The sequence below is a fragment of the Harmonia axyridis genome, chromosome 7 (genome assembly GCF_914767665.1).
Source record: "Harmonia axyridis chromosome 7, icHarAxyr1.1, whole genome shotgun sequence".
Classification (NCBI taxonomy): domain Eukaryota; kingdom Metazoa; phylum Arthropoda; class Insecta; order Coleoptera; family Coccinellidae; genus Harmonia; species Harmonia axyridis.
The window spans coordinates 5,464,508-5,487,181 of record NC_059507.1 but is presented as its reverse complement, the minus strand read 5'-3'; the positions used below and the strand labels follow the sequence as shown (position 1 = coordinate 5,487,181).

Below are 22,674 nucleotides of genomic sequence, written 5' to 3'. Positions count from 1 at the left end.
TGTTAATTTAACAATATTATAAGGCTCGAAAAACAAAAGTTAATAGTAAAGAGAATTTAATTAATACTAACACTTTTGTGAAAATTTGAGATCTTAAGCTGATAAAAGTTTGTCAAAATTAAATTTTCTAAAAAACCCTGTGAATAAAAAGACAATTAAAATGATTTTATCTGGTAAAATATATATATTCCAGAAAGCTTCCCTTTCCTTTGATAGGCTATAAAGCAAAATCAAGTTAATTTGTTCATTGACTATGAAATGAAACATTTGATTAACAACAATCCAATTTTATTCTGAATTTTTGACTAATGAACATCTGAAAGCTTTGATATAACATGGAATTACTTAATTTTATAGAAAAAAATTTCAAAGAAAAGCAAGAGAAAATAAATTTTCTGGATTAAAAACATTTCTGAGTGAGCACATGATACTGCTCTTAAAATTAGTACAGGGTGTTCCTAAATTGGAGGTACAAATGAAAATTAAAGATTCCTTGATTAATTTCAAGCCTAAAATCTGCTATAAACATGGCCCCAAAAACCCAGGGAACCTCCCATAGGAACTTCATGTAAAAGCTCAAGTTTGAACACCTACATATTTTTCAACTTTCCATATAAACATATTTTTATGATTTGATCTTGTTCGTTCAGTTTCTTTAGTAATACTCTATAAGCATCAATGGAAGCTTGTGTATCAGTTGATTGTGAAATATAGGGTATAAGTTCTATTACAAGTGTGCAATGGTTTAATGTACATTTTTCTTCCAAAAATGAGTTTAAAAAGGTAAGTAAGTCATATTCATCTCTGTCAGATGGATATATGCTATTTAAAATCATTTTCAAGAAGCCTTTGTACCGTTTCAAAATCAAATTACCATATTTTTCAAGTACAGATGAGAACATGATGCTCATTTTACTTGGTAAAGACTCTTTAAAATTGATGGATCCAATTTTAAATAAAATCAAATCGAATAGCAGAATTTCCTCAAATATCTCTTCAACTGAAAACATTTTCATTAAGGTTTCTTGAAAGTTTTTTATAAACTCAAAATCAATAGTTTCAGCATCAATGGATAAAATATCTCTGTATAGGTCAGAACAAAATTCATGGAGCATACACAACATTTCTCTTTTTTTATCCGGATCATTGAAAGTTTTCTCTTTCATATCATTGATTACTTTGAGCAATGTATCAACTTTTTTCTCGCTTTTTCTGCCAAATAAAATAAATTTTCGGCAAAAATCTGATACTTTATCATCAATAGAACAATCTTCAATATTAAAAAGCTTATTTTCAATTATATTGCAGCAGAATTCAATATTCAAATGTTTTATATCATTTTTTTTCAAATTGTTGAGGAGGTTGTACATATTATCATCAATGTTAGATTTCTCAGTTTTCAATTTCTCTAAAGTATTCCATACCAGTTCTGTGTAGTCAGTACGATAAGTTTCAGATATGAGATGTACATTAGTTATCATTTCCATTAAATCTTTTTGACCCTTTTTCAATTCTGTTAAATAATTTCTCAGAATTTCCCAACATTCTGGTATTTCATTTTTAATAAAATACTTAAGGCAGCTTGAAAACATGTGCTGTCTTACGGATCTATTTTTTTCAATTGATTGAACTTCATCGTACTTTGTTAAAACAATTTTTTTTGGAAATATCAAACTTGTGAGAAAAATTGAATGTTTTCTAACCGATACAGCTCCGTTATTCAGTATTTGGAGAGATGAATTCAATTGGTTTTCCTGAATTCTGTGAAAACTGCTGTAAAGTGATGGCAAAGATGATCTCAACACATTTCCTTTACAGTATTTCAGTAAAACTGGTAGTAAGAACTTAATGTTAACAGACAGCTTACAGAATTTGGCTAAAGCACATTGAATTGCATAAGACTTTCTTGCATTTTCATCTACTGTGTCAGTTTCTCTTTGAATAATCTCTGGACTATACTTGAGCATAAATGAATATAAATCTGTTTTTTCCATGAAAAGGACTAAGATTCGGACAATATGACTGCACATTCTCGAATCAGAAATTTCTAATTCTTGTAAGCATAATGTAGTAATAGAATCTGGGATTCCCAAATGACTATATTTCTTCAAATTATGAATAAAATTGATATTTTCTTTTTTCAAAATAATTCCTATTTTATTTATATTTTCTTTGAAGACCATGGGTTTATATTTCAGAAACCAATTTGTTATAGTAGAATCGTTTAACTTTTCATAATTCGACCAATACATATCATCTAAATCAGAATTCATTTCATTTTCTCTTTGTGTACATATCAAATATCTGAATACTTTCATGGCGTTTTTGTTAATTTTTTCACTTGCAATGAATTCACCAACTGCTTCCAATATATCCTTCTGATTTGAAAGATATATAGATTCTGAAGGAAATTTAGCATTCCATCTCATTAAACTCAATGCAATTTGAACAGCAATTTCTTTTTTTCTATTAGTAATTTTCGGAAGGAACTTCAAAAACAGTAAATGACAAAGTTTTTCGAAATCTTTGTTGTTATAATTGAACTTCGACATATTTAAAGGTGCTTCATTCAATAAAGTTAACAAATAGTCATCTATAGGTTTTCCATTGAGATATTGAAATTTAATATACTCTAAAAATATAGGATGAAAAATTTGTTGCTTTTTGAAGAGTTGAATTGATAAAATAAAATATATATATTTCCAATGCTCATCTTTGAATTTTCCCAAATCCAATTCTTTGTGAACAGTTCTTAAAAAATTATATATGATAGTTACATCACTGTTTCTATGACGTTCGCAAAATGATTTCAAGATATTCAAAAAAGCATCGTAATCTTTTGTTAATTTACAGGTGGATATCAAAGTATTGAATATTGTCTTCTTTTCTTTAATTATATTATCGCCTTCATCTTCTCTAAACCACATTGCACATTTTTTCCTTTTCAGCATATATTTTTTTATATTGTGTCTATTTTCAAATTTCAAAACCCATTTTTCCCTCTCATCTTTATCTGGAATTAGTTCAATGAGTTTTTCATCCATACACTCTGTATTATCCCAAAGACTTTTCTTATAGACTTCTTCAAATGTATTGATATATAATTGATATTGTTTTTTTTTTGGGTAATACTTGAGAAGTGATTTTGCAGAAAAAAATTGAAACTGATACAAATTATCAGGAAATAAATTTTTATAAAATATTGGAAAATCTGAACCTAATTTTCGTACTAAAACATCTTTACGTAAAAATTTATAATGATCATCTGGTTTATTCACAATTTCCTCTCTTCTTAAATGAATATATTTTTTTGTACTCTGCCTACCCAATTTGAGTTTATCAATACCAAATTCTTCACATATTTCAAAATAAAATAAGGGATTCTGTTTTCCCATATATGAGAAGAAGGACCTCCACTTATATTTGTCCAGATCTAAGCCCTTTTCTTTCATTACTTGAAAATATTTCACAATTAGATTTATATCTTTCTTGAACAACAATTTCAACTGATTTGCTGTAAGAATTATTGAATATTTTTCAAAAATTTTTTCAATTTTTTCTGTTGGGCATCCTGGTAAGAATACAAGTGCTGATGATATTCCATATAAATCTAGTATCTCTTCAAAAAATTGCTCCACAGCAATTTCACTTTTTACATTTATGAGAATTTTTTTGAAAATTTTCGAACGAATAGAAAATGAGAATTTTGGTATTAACTCCTTAACAAATTCAGATGGTGTATACCTATCCAGAAGTTCTCTAACAAACCAATCTTGTCGAACTATTTTATAAGCTCCAATTTCATCCCCATTAATAAGTATCTCAAGTAAATCGGTAGTCCTTTTGGAGTGAAGTAGAAGATCAATCTTATATGTTTCTTCAAGGAAACTTGAAGGTTTCAATCTCTGTATCATAACACCCATTTCAGTGGAATTTGAAGGAGTAATACTTTTCAAAAGGAAGTGTAAGGATTTCTTCTTTTCTTTCAGTGTAATTCCCTCCAGAGAATGAAATTTCTGGTTGAAATCTTCAGAATTCATCATGCTAAAGATGAGAAGAGATAAAAATTCACTGGACCGAAATATAGTACATGAATGAACCTTTGTAATGATAAACTCACTTGACTTGAATATAAATCTGCAAACTACTATTTAGAGTGAACTATACTTTGAGGCCTCTGAGGGTAATTGCAATTTTATTTTTGGCAGAAGGTATTTATAGATTGCGCATTTTTTGGTTCTATATAAACATTACAAATAATTTTTCCAGAGAAGTATATAAAAAACAGCAATCACATCAAATAAATTACAAATTGAGTAAATCTAGATTATCGAAGATAATTCGTATCGATTAATTTACTTCCTCAGAGTTTACTTCATTATATACTATATTAAACTCGTAAGCGCTCCTCCCACCGAAAATCGAACGATTTTGGACCGATTTTGCGGTCGAGTGTTCTCGGCTCTGGGAGAGATACGAGAAAAACTAAAAGTACGGGAAGAAAGAGAAAATGTCGAATTAACTCCCGCGGATATTCCCGTTTCCCGATTTTTCGGGATTACCTGGGAATGAACGGATAAAGTTTGGGAAATTTCCCGACGAATTTCCAGATTCATGTCGACGTGAACGACCAATAGGAAAATACTACGATGTCCTTGGGTAGCAACGGGCCTAGCAACGTCCGCGGCAATTGACGTTTCTAGAATATTTAGGTTTTATATTATTTTTACTGTGTCCATTAGAGGGCTCTTGATGAATAGAACTATTTGAAATATGAATAACTGTATAATAAAATCAAGGATCAATCTAATAATCTATTCAAAATATTCTGACGTTTTAACCAATTCTGTGCACATTCATGAAATCGTCGAAATACAGAATGAAAATGGGAAACGTCAGATGATATTTTAATGGAAATGTTGAAATTTGGACGAATCGAGAGGAAATATGCAAGAAAAGATGAAACAGATGCGATTTATATCCCTTTTTCCATGTATATTTTATGATATTTTCAAGCGGAATCGTTTTGTGTCAGTGGAAAGCTTGGTTTGCCAGAAGCCTCTACAGGAGTTATTTGGTTATTTGAAAAGTTTTTAACGAGAAATTTGAGGAAATAATAGACTACACCTGTATGTACCGCCCTTTTATGATGGTATTTTTGCGTTTTGTTGATATTTTCATGGAAATTGGTCAAATCTTGAAGCATTCCGTTTCATGTGAATTGTCAAGGTAAATATATCATTTTGGAAAGATATCAGCATTTGAGGCGGAGAAAACTGGTAGGTAGAGATATTTTAATGCGATTTCCTTTATATTTAACGATTTTTTAAACGAAATTCATGAAAATTCATCAATTTATAGAATCTCTGTCACCAGTTATTTTGACATTATTCCTATAAGAAGCACAAATGCACCTATTGATGCAAAGGCATTGTGGCCGGGTCGTTAGGGTTAGGGATGCGGTCGTACAATCTGAGGTCTCTTTTGGGATGCGAGTTCAAATCTTGCAGCAGGTGATAATTTTTTTTTCTTAATTTTTCGCCAGTTATTAATTTTTATATTATTTGGCGGTGAATGCTTCGGATTATTGAAATGGATCAATTTTTTGTTTAGTCTATTGTGTGAATGATTTCGTAGTATACACATATAATTATGTTTTTCCGATTTTCAAAGTACATATAAGAATAACGATTATACATTGTTTTTTTTCAAGTTGCCTATTGGAGGTTTTTCGATAAATTGACCATATTATACAGGGTGTACAATTTTCGAGCGCCAATTATGCTTTTCTGTGAAATTGAAAACTTATGAAATCTGAAAATTGAAATTTCAAGTTAGATTTCTCTCACATAATTTGCGAAGATATACGTGCGATGAATAACGTTTATACAGAGTGTACAATTTCCGAGATGTCTCTGGAGAACTGAAAACTTTTGTTATAGTTGTCATGTTAGCTCTATAGGTTATCATTCAATTGCATAATTCTTGAAGGTATACAGGTGGGGATTGACGATTATATACAGGGTGTACAATTTTCAAGCGCCAATTATACATTTCTGGAAAATCAAGACCTTATGAAATCTGGAAATTGGAATAAGAGCTTTAGATTTGTTTTCTCTTGCATAATCTGCGAAGATATACGTGCGATGAATATTTTTTATACAGTGCGATATCGATTTCACAGAAGATATGGAAGTATTTATGAATGAATTAAAATATGGATCTATGGGCTATATTGATCAACCTAAAAGGTAGATCTATGGGCTATGATGATCTACCTACAAGGTAGATCTATGGACAACATTGATCTACCTACAAGGTAGATCTGTGGGCAACATTGATATACCTACAAGATAGATCTATGGACAACATTGATCTACCTATTAGGTAGATCTACAGGATATATTGATCTACCTACAAGGTAGATCTATGGGCGTACTAGTCTAATGTTAATGTATCAGTCACTAAAATATTTTTCATAACTCTTATATTTTTTGCATGAAAAAATCCAACACCTATTCATTATGTTAGGTATAAATATTAGCATGCTATAAATATTCACTGAATTATATTTTTTTTATATCTCAAACTATTTCAATCAAGAAGAATTCGAAAAAAACTGATAAATTAGCAGAAACAGAAGAGCTACACCACAGAACACTAATATAAATATTCTAGCTACACCAAGCAGTAAATGTTTTTTTGAGCTACACAGTGCACAGAAAACGGAAGAAGTGGTAATTGATAGAGAAATAATTGAAATAATAATATATAAAAATCCAAATGAACAAATTTAATGGAATATTTCTGTTGACTCAATTTTATTGAACATATTTTTCATTGAAAGATATATCCTGTTATAAAGTTGCTTTGTTATTATTTTACAGAATTCTATGTCTGTAGTTCAAATCATCCTCTACTTTTTCAGCCGGATTTAAATTTTTGAAAATAATTTCGATCGTTCTCTTTTATTTTCACGGATATCAACTAGATAAATATCTTATTCGAATTCTTGTGTTCCAAACTTAAAACAGTATGTTTATGTAAACACAATTATTTCCACTGCCAAACGGAATTAAGTGAAATAAAACTTGAATTAAAAGTGATGATTTCGCGGTCTATTTTGAATTTCATCAGTTGTCAAAACTTTGGCTTCGTCTACAAACAAAATTCATCATATGTTTGGGTGGCATGAAAAATGGTGTGCTTTTGAGAAAAACAGTTGTATTTCCACGAAAAGGTAAGTTGATACATTTATTCTTTTACATGTATTAAAGATATATGCATCAGTATGTTGGAAATTCATCATGCTTCGTTGCTTTGTTGTTTTTTAATTTATTATTAATGAAGAAAATGCTGTGTAACATCACGTTGTCTACTCGAGGTAATGGCCGAATTTTTGACCTATATAACAACAAAAAATAGATTGAATCTCCTAGCAGTGTGTAATTTAAAAAACATCAAATTATATTAGATATTTACTGTTTGTCGACTCATTTTGAAATGTTGGAAGTTGATTTAGAAAATGATGAAACCTAGAGCTTTCAATTTTCCAAATTTGGAAGAGGTTAAAATTACTTCAAGAGGAAAATAGTTTCATAACAATTATTGAGAATTCAGGAGAAATCTTTTGATTTTAAAAGTATAATTTTCCTTTAGATCAAGTGTTTTCCTTTCGTTTTTCATTTCATTAATATAAGTATTTATATAAGCATGTTCAAAAATATTATCATGGTCATTGATAACACGCAAAATTCTTATCTATTCAGTCGAGTGCATCTAAACTAAAGATATTGATTTGATATATTATTAAGTAAAATTGGAACCATAAGACTTTTCCCTTTGTCAATTCAAAAATCAGTTATTAATAGTTTCCCAGTGTTTATATTAATTTATTATAATTTTATTCGAAAGCAAGAAAATATTTACTCAAATAATCTCTATAATTTAAAGAACCAGACATGTCTTATTAATTCTGTTTTTTTTTTGATCAATTGTTTTTCAATTTCATCGTCACCGTGCGTAGATATATTCCAAATATTCCAATAAGCTGAAGCTATGTTATTCGGCTGAAATTGTTATTCATTCATGAATTCGAACTTTTTAATTCGAACGTGTCGATGTAGAAATCATCCTCAGGCCAACGCGATGAATTCCACTCATTTCATATTATCAAAGCCTTTATAATTGCGTCAGAGATCTTTGCCGTTTCTATGGCAACAATGACGCTATAGAAAGACGCAGATAGCTAGGACGGACGTTAGATCAATTCGTTTGGCCTGTATTTTCTAAAGAAAGAAAGAGATATACAACATCCGAAAGATGCATTTAGAGCATCGTTTCCATGACGACCAAGGATTCCTACCCTCCTGTGTACATGTGATGTTGAAGTCTAGACTGTCTGGTGAAATAAAGAATAAATATCAAATAGATTATCCATCTGGAAGTTGGGAGTTTTCAGAAGTGTCACTTAGGACAACTTTTTATTTGCTTCTGATTATCTGAGGTTATGGATTTCATTGCCAAATTTGACCTAAAAATGCTAATAAAATGTATGACATGGAAAATTTTTAGTGTTAAAATTGCATATCCATTAATGATGAGAAGTAGTACCTAATATAAGAATTTTATATTTTTCATTTGGTCGTTTGTAGAAAAATAGGAATCTCTGTTAATTTAAGTTTGAAAAATTAGGTATATTTTAATCACAAATAGTTTATATAGTAATTTTTAATCTTTTTAACAATGTAAATCATCAATATTCCAAACTTTAGCCAATGAAAATAAAAAAAAATCAGTGTTGAAACTTTTAAGGATGGTATGATTTTGGTTTAATTTTTCTGTTTCTTTGAACTGTATATTATTAAAGACGATGATTTTCCAGATTGAAACTCAAGAATGTCCCCTGAAAGGATAGGATCACAAGATGATCAGGCAGCTACGCCCAAAATGTCAGTGCCTGCTAGCCCAGTTGCTGGAACACCTGCTTGCGAAGCACAAAATCCAATTTCTCTTCTGTTAGCTGTTGCTCAGGCCCAAAGTAACACGAGAAGTCCTGATGATGATTTGACCAGTTTGTCTTGGTTGCATGAAAAAGATTTACTAAAAGGTACCTACCTACATTTTTGGGAAAAACTGAAACAGCTTTAGACACATGATATTGAACCACTAAATGTGATTCTACTATTCTTACAATTTGAGAAAAATAACAATTACAGAATTACTTTTACAAGGAGGTTCCTAAATTGGAAACGAAAATGACAGATTGTTTGGACCATTTTGAGAAAAAAGTCCTATGAACATGGTTACTCCAACGCTTTCTTTTCCAAGTTAAAGGGTGTTAAAGTTTTTTTTTTTTTAAGTTTTTTTCTCCTTCCTTCCCTTCACAAGATTCAATTTAAATTCGGCATGGATATTTCAATTTAAAGTTTTCATCATGTGCTATGTTAATTTTGAATGCAAATCTACAGGGTGATATTTTTTTCTGGAACAGTGCCTGCTTTTTTCCTCCAGAACTTTTTTTGATACCTATTTGGGCACTATTATTTCAGTCACTTCAAAGAATAGCTGTTGCCTTTCAATTATTAGCTTGTTGAATCGTTGACGATTAACATTAATTTGCAGGAATGAACATAAATCCCTCACCGTCGAACAGCACAAATTCAACTCCGAAACAGCAGTATTTTGCCTTGACTCAAATGCTTCCGGATCAGTCTCCCACTAGTGATTACATCGAAGATTCTTCCATATCACCCGGGGATTCTTCGAATAGTTCCTTGAATTCCAGTTTTCCCGCATGTCAAAATTACCAGAACAGCCAACAAAAAAACAAACATCCTCACAATGTACCATACGACCCTATGGTTCACGTAAATAACAAACCACCGTATTCTTTTTCCTGCCTCATATTCATGGCTATCGAAGAATCACCGCAGAAGGCTCTTCCAGTGAAAGAAATTTATTCTTGGATCTTGAGCCATTTTCCGTATTTCCAAAATGCTCCTACTGGTTGGAAGAACAGTGTCCGGCACAATCTGTCCCTGAATAAGTGTTTCCAGAAGGTCGAAAAAGCTCCGGTGAGTCATATCTTTAGGTCTTTTTTGGCCACTTCATAAAATAACTTTCTCTTCTTACAAATAAACTAGAGCAATTATTGAAATAAAAAATGGGGAAAGCACTGATGCGAAGTCAGGAGATTTTCGACGCTTGTTCATTCATGCGCCAACTGCGCTCTTGGAGACCATAGAACCATATACCGGTTACTTCAGTGCTTTGCTCATTTTATGTACATTTCATATTATTTACAGGTATGTATGAAATGATTTCAGAACTTAGGCAAAGGATCGCTCTGGACAGTGGACCCCCAGTACAAGCCCAATTTAATTCAGGCTCTAACGCGCTCCCCATTTCACCCATGTTCCAATTTGGACACTTCCTCTTACTTGAACAATTTGAAAACAAAGGTCGAAAAAGTAGAAAAAAAATCCCCTCAATCCATATCTCGTCTTCCAGATCCTCAGTTATTCCCCTATTTATCCAAAACGCTGGCCTCGGTCGAAATGGGTACACCGGTCAAGACCGAGTTTTCAGAAGATTCTTTGGATGCAGTAGACGCCGCCACTGTAATGTTGAGTTTGAAGAATGGACCCACGATGAGGCAAAAAAAGAAGAGTGTTTGTCAGGTTGTTACTACTCTACCTAGTCAAGATCATACTTATAGCGCAGCCAATTCTTCGATGTCTGTTGAGAAGGAAGAGCCTTTTGATTGTGACAACTCGAGGTGAGATAACATTTTTGTAGAATACATACACATACATAGAATACTAAGCACATATGGTATGGTCCGTATATCAACTTGGTTACTATGGTTAGTAAGTTGGTGGTCCATATATGTCAAATTCCTCAAAAACCGGTGACAATTTCCTCAAACTTTGGTGAGTTATCTGCCACCAGAGCAACCGTACTTTTATTCTGGTTAGGTTCGGTAACCACGCCCACTCGGCTTGGCATTTGTCATTTTAATTTTCAGATTATTGTTTATGAACATTTTCCAGGACATATAACACTCAAAAACTTTATTATTTTAATTATGAAACAAATACCCTTCAGAGTCATTTAAGAACTTTTAGTTGTTTAGAAATTAAAGGATATCAACCATTTATAACCTCCAAAATTCTGTCAATGAAAAATTAAGTTGACCATTGACAAGTGTCAAGCGGTCCGTAAATACGAAGCAGGTTACCTGAAACGCTGAAAACCACTAGCAAAAGCTCCATACACATAATTGTATTTCTTCAGTGAATCAGCATGAAAGCTAGAACATAAACAATTAAGATTCATTTGATTCTTTAATCTTTATTTTGTTATTGTATTTTCTAGTTAATCGATTATTTTTCAGACCAAAGAAGTCCTCGTCTTGTAGGAAAATTGATTTCAAAGACGACGAAGAAGAAAAAAAAATCAAAGGAGCAGAGATACTGTTGCATTTTGCTGGAGTTTCTAGAACACGGCCGACTTACGAACCTTCAAGAAAAAAAATGAGAGCTTTGACTTTCGACTCCGAAGAAAATGATGAGAAACAGGTTCCCTTCAAACCAAGATTGTTGAGGACAAAGAGAAAAGAGATCAAACAAAAATATATTAATAACAACAATAACAACGAGTGGGTGAAACATAGGAAAGAACTTGAAACGAGTTCTAGTGAAAGGTAATGACAACATTACGTAGCAGATTTGTTTTAGTTATATTTTTTAGAGAGAATAGTTGATTTTCAGTTGAATTCTCAAATGCATATTTTATCAGAAGGTTTTATAAGGTTTACTCAAGAACAAACTAATACTTTGTGAGGTGATATATTGACAAGAGAATGGAGAAAGAATTGTTTGGTAAGTTGATGAAATTTTCAAGAACAGGTACAGTTAGTACCTTTTAAAATGCATTTTCTCCATTCTGAATATATTTGACCAAATATTTATTGAGATCCTTACCATCTCAAGTGAGGATTTTTCTGTGAGAAGGATAAATGAATGATGATTGAATGAATAATTTTGCAGATTGAGCAGATATAAACATAAAGCAAAAATTAATAAAAAATAAATGAAACTATGCACAATTAATTTCATAGATTCAGCAGAAATAATAAACGTAGCAAAGAAAAAACATTTTGACTAAAAATATCATTTCATTATAGAAATAATGACTGATTACTTCTGATTAATTAATGATACATACTTTGCATTGATTTCTATTTTTATTATAGGTAAACACATAAGTATCACTTATGGATCTATTTGTAATAAAAATATAAATGAACACAAAGTGTGTATTGAATAATGGATTTCTGTTTGTTTTGTTGATATCAAAATAATATCTTCACTTCCTTTATACTTTTGAAGTAAATTATCCAGAATGGGATTTTATGATCAAAGAAAATCAATATCAATATGGTACCTTGAGTAGGTATATATAAATTTATCCTTTTCATATCAGAAATATATCAGTAACGACCTCTTGCCAGCTTTTTAAGGTACACTTGTCATTGGGACATACTTTCAGTGAGGAAAAAAAGAAGATTGTTATGTCTCTTGTGGAAGATATTGTTAGCCTTGAAAGGCAATTTTCCTTTTTTTTCTTTGTGTACTGTGATTTGCTCGTAGAGGATTGTGGTGCTAAAATACATTGTGGGTGATCACAAACATATTGTTACCAAAATATAGGTTAAGTGTCATAGTTTGGGGTACAGCTGAATGTTGTGCAGAAATTTTACTTCTTATTTGCTCATCAATTATAGTTTTAAAACGTTGCTTATTGAATGAACTTTATTGACCAATATTTGGGAATCATTTTTTTTTTAAGTCATAAACCGGAGTTTTTGATTTAAAAGAAAAACACAACTGTTTCAGGTGTTCTCCAATACCTTATTCTTGTATAAGAGTTGGTTTTGTTTTGTGTAGATTGTTTATTTATCAAATAGGTTTTGATGAATATTTTCTTCATTCGGTCATGTTTTGATTAAAACTAGGAAAAAAACAAGAAGTTTTTAAATGTGAAAAAATCTTCAAGATTAATATAAAGCAATAATGAGAAGTCTAACATGGAGGAGTAGTTGTGAAAAGGAATATAAAGTGATAAGGTAGAAAAATATAGTTGAAACTATATATTTTTTCTATTTCCCGTGATACAGAAGAGATCTTCCTAATGTAAATAATATGGAACAATCATGAAGTTTTGACTCGGAGATGATTGACAAGAGCGAGGTTATAAACTCTATCAATTTCAACACTTTTTTTTTTTGTGATATACAGGGTTAGAACTATTTAGAGGGCCACTACATGGATATCGAAAACTGTTAGAAAGACAGGGAGGCTAAAATTACAGAAAAGTTGCGTTATTTAGGGATGAGTGTGTTGGTGTGAACAGATCCGTAATATCTCCAATGGTTCCCGAGATAACTCGAAAAAACTGAAAATCGAGATTTTCTATTTTTCTGTATAACTGAATTTCGTCAAGTTATCTTCAGAAACAAATGGGTTATGCAGAAAAAAAGAAAATCTCGATTTTCAGTTTTTTCGAGATATCTCGGGAACCATTGGAGATATTTTGGATCTGTTCACACCAACACACTTATCCCTAAATAACGCAACGTTTTTGTAATTTAAGCCGCCCTGTATCTCTTACGGTTTTCGATATCCCTGTAGTGCCCCTCTAAATAGTTCTAACCCTGTTTATATATTTCGATGGAGTTGTAATTTTTTTTTCGGAATTTATTTTGTAGGTAGCGCACACAACGCCAACTTGTATTTAATTATGCATTACCTTTATTATGACCGCTTTCACTTCTTTGACATTGAGTTATGATATATTATAACCTTGCTTTCGTCAACCATCTTGAATGGGCATAATTCTTCAATTTGAAGGTATTCTAAATCTTTCGATCTAAAGCAATACTATTCTGCCTGACATACTCAGTAATACTATATTGTTTCTAGCTTTTACACTCATCAGACATTTCAATCATAACTTATTTTTGCCATGATGAAATGAAGGCACAATGTATTTTGATATGGTGAAATTTTGAAGAACCCATTCTTTAACTTTGTTAATTTTTTTTTGGTTTTTGAATTTTATAGTATACTATTTGATTATATGATGTACACCATCTTTTTTCGTGAAGAAAACAAGTAGCTACAAAATATATTTTCAATTTATTCTTCTGATGGTGATATCTATTATATATTATATCCTATTATACCTAATTTATCTTAAATAGATTGCTCTATTTATCTATGCTTTTGTACAAATGAATTATTGAGTTTGAAAAATGTGCCAAAAGCTTTTTTTCAGTGTTACAAATGTTGATCATTTTGGCATCTGTCTTCCACTTTTATATATATATACATATATGTATAATTCTTCTGAAGAGTCTAATAAATTGTTCATTAGCTGTTTTTTTTCTCAAATATTTATTGATAAAATTCTTTCTTGAGTATTTAGAATATTAATATTGTTGTAGATCATATTTAATTGTTTTAAGCTCCTGAAAATGAATACAATTATTTTAAAATGATTGTTTTACTTCGGCCCCCACTAGGGGCTGCCCCCCCTGAAGTATTGCAAGAGCAAAAAATACATGAATTTAATGTAAACTAGAAGGACCTGGATATCTTGGTTGCCCCTCAAAAAAATTCTGGGCCCCAATTCTTGAAAGCAGGAATCAGCACTGCTTTGACCTAATTTGGGAGTTAATCTTGAGAACTTCAAATCAATCAAAATTTTCAATGACATTTCAGTTTGTTTCAAATTTTCGATGTCCTCCTCAAAAAAAGATAAGAACTTATCCACCCAAACTGACGACAACGTCCTGAATTTGATATCGTCAGCTCGAGCAGCTTTACAAAATGGTGATTTGGAAACGGCAGAACAAGATTTACATTTAGGACTCGCTATCAGTAACAACATGAGAAATTCGACCCAACTTCCTTATATTTACGACATTTTATCTGCTATTGCCTTTTCAAAAGGAAATTTGGAAAAAGCGGCTGATATTTTGGAAGAAGCAGTGAAAGAACTCAACGTACTAGGTTTTTCCAAAAATCATTATCATGTTACGGACTTCAGATTCCGTTTGGCTCGAATATTCAGCTCGTCAGAAAAATCTGAAACGGTTGAGAATGGATTTCAGAATTCTCTACAGCAGTTGCAGAAGGAAGTGGTCGTTGGAGGTAGTTCACATGATTCTAGGCTCACCTATGCTAATTTTCTTTTCAGATACGGTCTTTATAAGGTGCGAAATACAGAATACTACGAAGCTAAGGAAATTATTGATGAAGCTCTTGAAAATTTCGATTTTAACGAATTTCAACATTCGAACTTGATGAAATCTCTGTCTTGCACATTAAGCGATCTGTGTGCTGTTATAAACAGCGACGATAAAGCTGTTGTCGATTTTGCGGATACTTTACCTCTGTTGCAGGTTCCGGATTACGATAAAAATTCCGATGATCAAATATCTTCGTCTGAAGGAAGTATACTCTCAAATGGGACAATTCATTCAAATTCAGCTTAAAAATGGCGAATGGGGCGGGGCTTAAGCATTGGTTTTGAATGAAGATCATAAATAAAAAGATAATTTAGCCTATAACAATTGAATAATATGATTTTTCCCCTAATATTTACAGGCCAATCGGTTGTAAGGACGTAATAGGATATCAAGGTCATACATTCTTCAAATAGCACAACAAAAAGCCGCCATTTTTTGGCTAAAAAACAGGCAGCCAATCAAAATGAGACCACTCGTGTCGCCACTGTGTTTTATTAAGTCACTGTAGCAACTTTTTCGTTGTTATTGATTGCCTTGTCATATCCTGTAGAAAACTTGAGGAATTTTAAGTCAATAGAATTATTTTCATACACAATTCTACAACGTAAAGATGGAGACACTTTACTAGCTCGGCAGATGGCGCAGCACGCTTTGCAATTCTCTGCAGAATGACACCCTTGGGTCACAAATCAAATTTACAACAGATGATTGACTGTCTACTTCAGTTCAATGACGCCTAAATAATCTCTTAATCATTATGAAATTATTGTTCACAACTCGTGGAAGTCCTTATCCAATAATATTTAAAAATATTAAATATCAATGGAAAATCCAAATGAGAGTTAATTTTTACTTTGATAAAAAACTCCAATTAGACATTTGCAAAAAAATTGTGTTATTTCATTTATTATTTTCCCTTTTCTATATCTTCTATGAGTTTATTGGCTTCCAAAAAAACCTCTTGGTCACCGAACATCTTCGCCAATTTGGCAGCTTCCACTGCGCTACTCTTGGCATTTTCGGCTGAATTCATTTTTTTATAAATCCTTGACAGCTTCACATAACATTTGGGCAAATCTGGACTGCCAATGCCTTTCGCCATTAGTATAGTATTCTGCATAATTTCTAGAGCCACTACATCATCTTCCAAAGTCATATTTAAATCAGCTAGTGTGTACAAAAGGACCATTTCTTGGTATGGGCTCAATCCCTCAATTTTGTAAGAATACTCGTAAGCAGCATTCAGCATCTTCTTAGCTTCATCATATTCCTCCATCCTAATCTTGTGAAGGGCGTACCAGAATAAGATGTTGATGTACAATACGCCTGTTTTGGAAGAGAAATCTCCAGAGGCTAGCTTATTCTTCTGCTCATTCAAGCAAGTTCTGAAGCCTATTTCCGCCAAGTTACTCTCCTTATAAGAACTATAAATTCTTGCTAATCTCAATTTGAAATCGACTATGTGGTTACTGCTCTCAGGAACACCAGTTTGAATAAGTTTTTCGATGACATTAACCAAGAGTTGTTCAGCCCTTCCTAGATTACCTCTTGCAAAGGCAATGGCAGATAGGATGTCGTACATGTATGGCATGCCTAGATACACTTTGTGTTCTTCGCTTATCTTCAAACCCATCTGCAGAATGCCTTCTGCCCTCTCGGTGTCCCCCTTTTCAAGAGCAATCCTGGCTAAAGTCACGAGGTGCAAAATATTGTCTTCTACATCTGCTTCGTTGGACGGTTTTAGTTGTTTTTTTGTGAAAACGGACACGGCAAAGCCTAAAGTAGCGAGAGGGGTTAGGATTACATAATTTTTAGGTTTCAAACGTGCGTTATGAATAAAATGGTGATTTCTGTAAGCGGGATGGAAGGAAAGTTTTGGCAGGATACATCTGTTGATAAGTGTTTTTGTGGAATTCATGAAGAGGTTCATCAGAAAATCTGATGAAACTGGAATTTAGTGATGCGGACTTTCATATGTCAAAGTCAGACATTTAAAATTCAGAGAGTAAGGCATTCCAATGACCTGTCAAATATGGCGGCTGTAGGCCAATGTTTATAAACATTGTTTTGTTGTCATTGAGTTTTCATATTGTTCTGTTATAAGTTGATCTTAAAGTTGTGAGATTTTTGTTTTCGTGACTGCATCAAATGATTTTTATATTGTTTAGAGCTTAGTAGTGGTATTCTCACGAAAAAATGCCTTTGACATGCCTTGTAGTTGATTGTAGAAGTCGTTTCAACAGGGATGATGTAAAATTCTTTTCAGTGCCTGCGGTTTTAAGCCACAGGTTTCTTACGGATAAAAACGAATTGTCTGAAAGGCGTAGGGCACTATGGATAGCAGCAATTAAGAGGGACGATCTTACTGAATCGAAACTAAAGAATCAGAGAGTCTGCAGTAAACATTTTTAACTTGTAAGTGATATAGTTGAAATCAACCTAAGTGGCCAAGTGTTATAATGATATTTACATTAAAAGTATTTTACACCAGTCTGAATTGCCTCTAGGAAAACCTGCTGCTTTGGAAGATGAAAATCATCCGGATTGGGTTCCATCACAGAAAATGGGGCACAAATCTCATAGGAAACAGGCTGATGTTGAGAGGAAAGGAAGATTTGATAAATAGAGGAAATTGAGCGTAAGTAATACAATCAACACGTTTATATCATTCTTTGCAAAGGAAATAAACACTTTTTTTTTTGCAGATTGAACACGCAGATATTGATGTCGAACTTAATTCAGAGGCCCCAGACCATGGTAGTAACTTCGATACTGGGGTTGCATCTCAGACGGACATTACTATGGAAGAATTAACTTTAAAATTCGACCAATTGAGTTTTGCCTCAAAAACGATAGAAAGACTTGAAAAAAAAATTGACACATTGCCATTTGGTCTCAGAGACGATCCTAGTAATGATATCAAATGGATTTACTATACAGGTTTTTCGTATACTTTTGTAGAAGGTATATTATATAAGATTATAGAAGATGATATTCCCACAACAAGTATTACTGCTCTCAGTTCTTTCAATCTGTTAATATTAACTCTAATTAAGTTAAGATTAAATTTACATTTTCGAGACTTAGCCTTTCATTTTAAAATTTCCCGATCAACTGCTTCAACATATTTTGAAAAGGTCATAGATATTCTCTATAAAACATTACAGCAGTTAATAATATGGCCTGAGCGTTCAGTGGCCTCCAAAAATATACCATCTTGTTTCCAAGAAGCATTTCAAGATAAAACAACCATCATTTTAGATTGTTTTGAAGTTTTTATTGAAAAACCCGCGTCTTTAAAAACACAGATGCAATGCTGGTCACATTATAAACACCACAACACTGTAAAATTTTTAATAGGAATTACACCACAAGGTACAGTAAGCTATATTAGTAAGGCATGGGGTGGGCGTACCTCAGACAAACAAATTGTTGAGAACAGTGGTTTTTTAAATCATATCCCTGGGGATATTGTTTTAGCTGATAGGGGTTTCTTAATAAAAGAAACTTTAGGAGTTTTACAAAGTAAATTGGTTATCCCTGCCTTCACGAAGGGTAAAAAGCAGTTACATCCTCTGGATATTGAGACTACAAGACATATAGCTCATGTAAGAATACATGTGGAAAGAACAATTGGCATGTTAAAAAATAAATTCAATATTTTTAAAGATACCATACCAATATCTATGATAAAAAAAGGAAAATGACCCTGATGATTTGAATATTGGCGCCAACAGACAACAGACAAACATGGCGTCAGTAGGCAAACGCCATATTGGGTCACGTGATTTGGAATGCCCTGTTGTATTGATAACCTAAAAATTAGTTATGAGAAAGATTTTGAGAACATAGATTAGGTATTTTCAAACAGCTCTAACTTTCAAAAAGGTCAACCAATACGTTCTATTAGTGATGACGTCACTCACCGCCATTTTAGTTCTCCTGTCAGTGTTCGGAATCCAAACAAACAAATTAACATTCAAATTAGTACTTTGTCGTTGAAGAAATTGGCTTATTTTGATAAATAAGATTATTTAAGGAACGATTTTATTATTAATTGATAGACAGGAGGCACGAGATTAATGCCAGTAAGTTCGAACTTGAAGTTCAACTAATAAATACGGCTTTTTACAAAATCTGGGGAATGATACAGGATTTAAACTTACTGGTATTAACCTCGTTCCTTATGTCTATCAATTAATACTGAAATCGTTCCTCAAATACTCTTATTTATGAAAATAAGCCAATTCCTTCAACGACACCGTACTAATTTGAATGACAATTTATTTGTTTGGATTCCGAACACTGACAGGAGAACCAAAAATGGCGGTGTGTGACATCACACTAATAGAGCGTATTGAGGTGAATTTTTCTGAGATTGGTGACATAAGAGACTTGAGTTTGTGACGACAAATTCTTGCCGAAATTCCAGGTCTGTTATGAGAAATTTCTTTCTTTCTGAGAATTCCATCAAATCGAATACTCATACCAAATTTAATTGAAATCGTATTAGAATTGTAGATGTTATGGGTATTCCAAAATGTGCGAACACACAAACATACAGAAAGATGTACACGAACACAATGTTGTTCAAGATGCTCTGAAATGCATTTCGTGAGCGAAAATTTTGAAATCACAAACCAAAAATTTTTTTATCGCAAAAGTGCTCACAATGCTTTTTTTTTTCAATAAGAGTAATGTGAATTATTATTACTCATCAGTCACCGAAATGAAAAAGGGTGTAATATAGCACATTCCTCATTTTGGTTCTGACTCAACCAAAACTTCCTTCTTATGAATTGCAGTTATCTGAAGGGCCTCATTCAGTTGCAGTAAGGAAGTTATCTAACTCGAAGGTACAAAAAATGACCGAAATTAAAGTTTCGGATTAGTTTAGTTTCCTTCAATTTACCTTCCTTCCGTTTACCTTAAAGGATTTCGCCTTAGGAATTATTATGTAAACTTCTAAGTGAACGATGAAAAATTAGGAGAAAAGATCTGACGTGAAGGCAGGACTTTTTGGGCGCTTGTTCGTTCATGCGACAATTGCGCACTTGGGGAACTGTAGATAGGTATACATTTATTCAACGATGCAATGGTTACATGAATGAACTAGCGCTTGTATGCTCCTGATTTTACTTCAGTGCATTTCAATTTTTTTTTTGTAATTCTTGTATTTTCTATAGTTTGATTGAGATATAAACTCGAAATTTTGCACAATGTCGATCGGATCTGTTCTATTGGGTATTTTTTTTTCCTTTTTGAATTTTTCTTTTATAGTATTATACAATGATCATCAGCTAGGTATTTTGCACGAAGCTTGACATTGCTTTTTCATATTAATATCCAAAGTTTCAACCACAGATTATAGGTATCTGTAATCTGTGGTTTCAACTCCACCGGTTCTGTGGTTATTTTTTTTCCTTGAATTTTATGTTTCTGTGTCCGAAATCAACATGAAATATTACAAGAGGATTGACATTTCTCGAGAAGCTCAATGTAGCAAAATGGCGAAGGCGAAGGTTTGAGATATCTTCAGGCAGAATTTCAAAAAGTTTTCATCCTAGCATTCAAATGTACCACTATAAAATAACATGATGAATAAAGTGGAAAGGTGAACACTGAGTTTCGTTAAAAATGTTCTATGGCGACAACAAATTCCTTTCCCGTCATAGATTTCGGATTTTTGAGTGCTCTATACCTATTGTACTTACATAATTATTGATGAATATAGTTATAAAAAATACCATTAAAATTGATGTCAAATGGAGGTTATTGCATATTCACCATATATACAGGGTGTTTCCTAAACATGCGGCAAAAATTCAGGGGGTTGTTCCTTGGACTATTCTAAGAATATTTTGTCCTTTGATGATTTTTGAAAAACCTCTTTGTTTCGAAGATACAGGGCGAACAACATTTTTCATATTTTTAAAATTAATAATAGTTTAAATAAAAATGCGTACCGCACTGTGTTTACTAAGTAGGTACAATTTATTTTTAAATTTGTTTAACAACATTCCAATTACTAAAAACGGCCAGTTTTTTGACTAAAAATTGTTAATACATCACAAAACGAATTCAAATGAAAACCGTGTTTAATCTGTATTCCTTTACCATCTGCACTTATCAATTTTTAGTCAAAAAACTGGCCGTTTTTAGTAATTGGAATGTTGTTAAACAAATTTAAAAATAAATTGTACCTACTTAGTAAACACAGTGCGGTACGCATTTTTATTTAAACTATTATTAATTTTAAAAATATGAAAAATGTTGTTCGCCCTGTATCTTCGAAACAAAGAGGTTTTTCAAAAATCATCCAAGGACAAAACATGCTTAAAATAGTCCAAGGAACAACCCCCTGAATTTTTGCCGCATGTTTAGGAAACACCCTGTATAATAATTGCTTCTCTACATAAAACCTTTTTTAGGTTTTTACATTTCGAATGAATTGAATTATGTGATGAAGAATAGAATATCCCTTGTATGCCTGTAAGTAGGGGTAGAAATAAATGCTTTTTGGGAACTGTTCACAAGAAAATATTCAGAAGAGGTGAGTTCTGACCTTATTTAAACTTAAATATTCAGATGTTGAACCAATCAAAACTATGTTGTTCCATTAACCAGTTGATCTAAAACCATTCATATCTAGGTATATTGGATCTATCTACGATCTATTATTATATTGAATATGCCCTTATTCAAATCAAGATGCAAAAATAAATTGTGATTGCGTTTTTCAGCGCTCGTTCCCAAAAAATCAACCGAGAGTTGTTCGATAACATCGGAGATTGTTTTCTCAACGCAAAGCTAGAGCTGTGTGATGTGGGCGAACACATCATAATAAAAAAATTGATTTAAGAAAATCATAAACATTCAACTTTCTGTTGACACATATACGTTATTCTTGTTTATCTTCCAAGAGATGGTAAAAGATAACGAAAACAAAATACGCCATTAGCTTAATTTGCACGCTAACACATCCGAAATTCTAAGTTAACCAGTGGCGTGTCTAGACATTGGGAAGTAGGGAAACTGCTCCAATTTATTTTTTTTATCCACACTACGTGCACCTCACGCCTTTTATTATTTTATTATTATCAATTACTTTTTGCTAATTTATAATTATATAGAGTGATTCACCGCGATGGCCTATTAGACGTTTATGGACAACTAATCATAATTTTGTGCTGAAAATTTGCATATTGGGGTTTGAGACCATGCTTTTTGGATTTTCAGAGCCCCAAATGCGAAAGTTCTGCTCATTAACGTAGCCTATGAGGTGAAAATGGACCTCATCACTGAAGATGATTTTTCGATGAAAAACTGTATCATTTTGAAGCATTTTAAAGACC

General features: G+C 32.3%; 4 protein-coding genes across 8 annotated transcripts; 2 read left to right on the top strand and 2 right to left on the bottom strand.

The window, feature by feature from the left end:
* Positions 1-33: 33 nt before the first annotated feature.
* On the bottom strand, positions 34-4,379 carry LOC123684018. 2 transcript variants are annotated; one of them, XM_045623103.1, is made up of 2 exons: positions 4,101-4,379; positions 34-4,044 (listed from the first exon to the last, which is right to left on the bottom strand). In XM_045623103.1, the coding sequence occupies exon 2, from the start codon at positions 4,041-4,043 to the stop codon at positions 591-593; it is 3,453 nt and encodes a 1,150-aa protein (XP_045479059.1). In that variant the 5' UTR covers position 4,044; positions 4,101-4,379; the 3' UTR covers positions 34-590. The 2 variants fall into 2 exon arrangements, with proteins under 2 accessions (XP_045479059.1, XP_045479058.1); XM_045623102.1 differs by having other exon boundaries at positions 4,121-4,379.
* Positions 4,380-7,091: 2,712 nt separating this feature from the next.
* Positions 7,092-12,143, top strand: LOC123684016 (forkhead box protein N2-like). 2 transcript variants are annotated; one of them, XM_045623097.1, is made up of 5 exons: positions 7,092-7,240; positions 8,885-9,109; positions 9,625-10,076; positions 10,329-10,780; positions 11,399-12,143. In XM_045623097.1, the coding sequence occupies exons 2-5, from the start codon at positions 8,899-8,901 to the stop codon at positions 11,709-11,711; spliced, it is 1,428 nt and encodes a 475-aa protein (XP_045479053.1). In that variant the 5' UTR covers positions 7,092-7,240; positions 8,885-8,898; the 3' UTR covers positions 11,712-12,143. The 2 variants fall into 2 exon arrangements, with proteins under 2 accessions (XP_045479053.1, XP_045479054.1); XM_045623098.1 differs by lacking the exon at positions 7,092-7,240 and adding an exon at positions 8,403-8,552.
* A 4,083-nt stretch (positions 12,144-16,226) lies between these two features.
* Positions 16,227-17,237, bottom strand: LOC123684495 (tetratricopeptide repeat protein 19, mitochondrial-like). The gene has a single exon (XM_045623781.1). It carries the CDS (start codon positions 17,235-17,237, stop codon positions 16,227-16,229), a length of 1,011 nt encoding a protein of 336 aa, XP_045479737.1.
* A 78-nt stretch (positions 17,238-17,315) lies between these two features.
* On the top strand, positions 17,316-19,057 carry LOC123684017. Of its 3 annotated transcripts, none has more exons than XM_045623099.1 (3): positions 17,316-17,734; positions 17,827-17,957; positions 18,025-19,057. In XM_045623099.1, exon 3 carries the CDS (start codon positions 18,121-18,123, stop codon positions 19,024-19,026), a length of 906 nt encoding a protein of 301 aa, XP_045479055.1. In that variant the 5' UTR covers positions 17,316-17,734; positions 17,827-17,957; positions 18,025-18,120; the 3' UTR covers positions 19,027-19,057. The 3 variants fall into 3 exon arrangements, with proteins under 3 accessions (XP_045479055.1, XP_045479056.1, XP_045479057.1); XM_045623100.1 differs by having other exon boundaries at positions 17,811-17,957; XM_045623101.1 differs by having other exon boundaries at positions 17,798-17,957.
* The last annotated feature ends 3,617 nt before the right edge of the window (positions 19,058-22,674 follow it).

Bases quoted from the DNA above. Each gene is read 5' to 3' on its own strand.
- LOC123684017 (XM_045623099.1), top strand. From the start codon at position 18,121: ATGGAAGAATTAACTTTAAAATTCGACCAATTGAGTTTTGCCTCAAAA.
- LOC123684018 (XM_045623103.1), bottom strand. From the start codon at position 4,043: ATGATGAATTCTGAAGATTTCAACCAGAAATTTCATTCTCTGGAGGGA.
- LOC123684016 (XM_045623097.1), top strand. From the start codon at position 8,899: ATGTCCCCTGAAAGGATAGGATCACAAGATGATCAGGCAGCTACGCCC. The intron at 9,110-9,624 runs GTACCTACCTAC...ATTAATTTGCAG, and splicing joins TGAAAAAGATTTACTAAAAG to GAATGAACATAAATCCCTCA. The intron at 10,077-10,328 runs GTGAGTCATATC...AAATGATTTCAG, and splicing joins AGAAGGTCGAAAAAGCTCCG to AACTTAGGCAAAGGATCGCT.
- LOC123684495 (XM_045623781.1), bottom strand. From the start codon at position 17,237: ATGAATTCCACAAAAACACTTATCAACAGATGTATCCTGCCAAAACTT.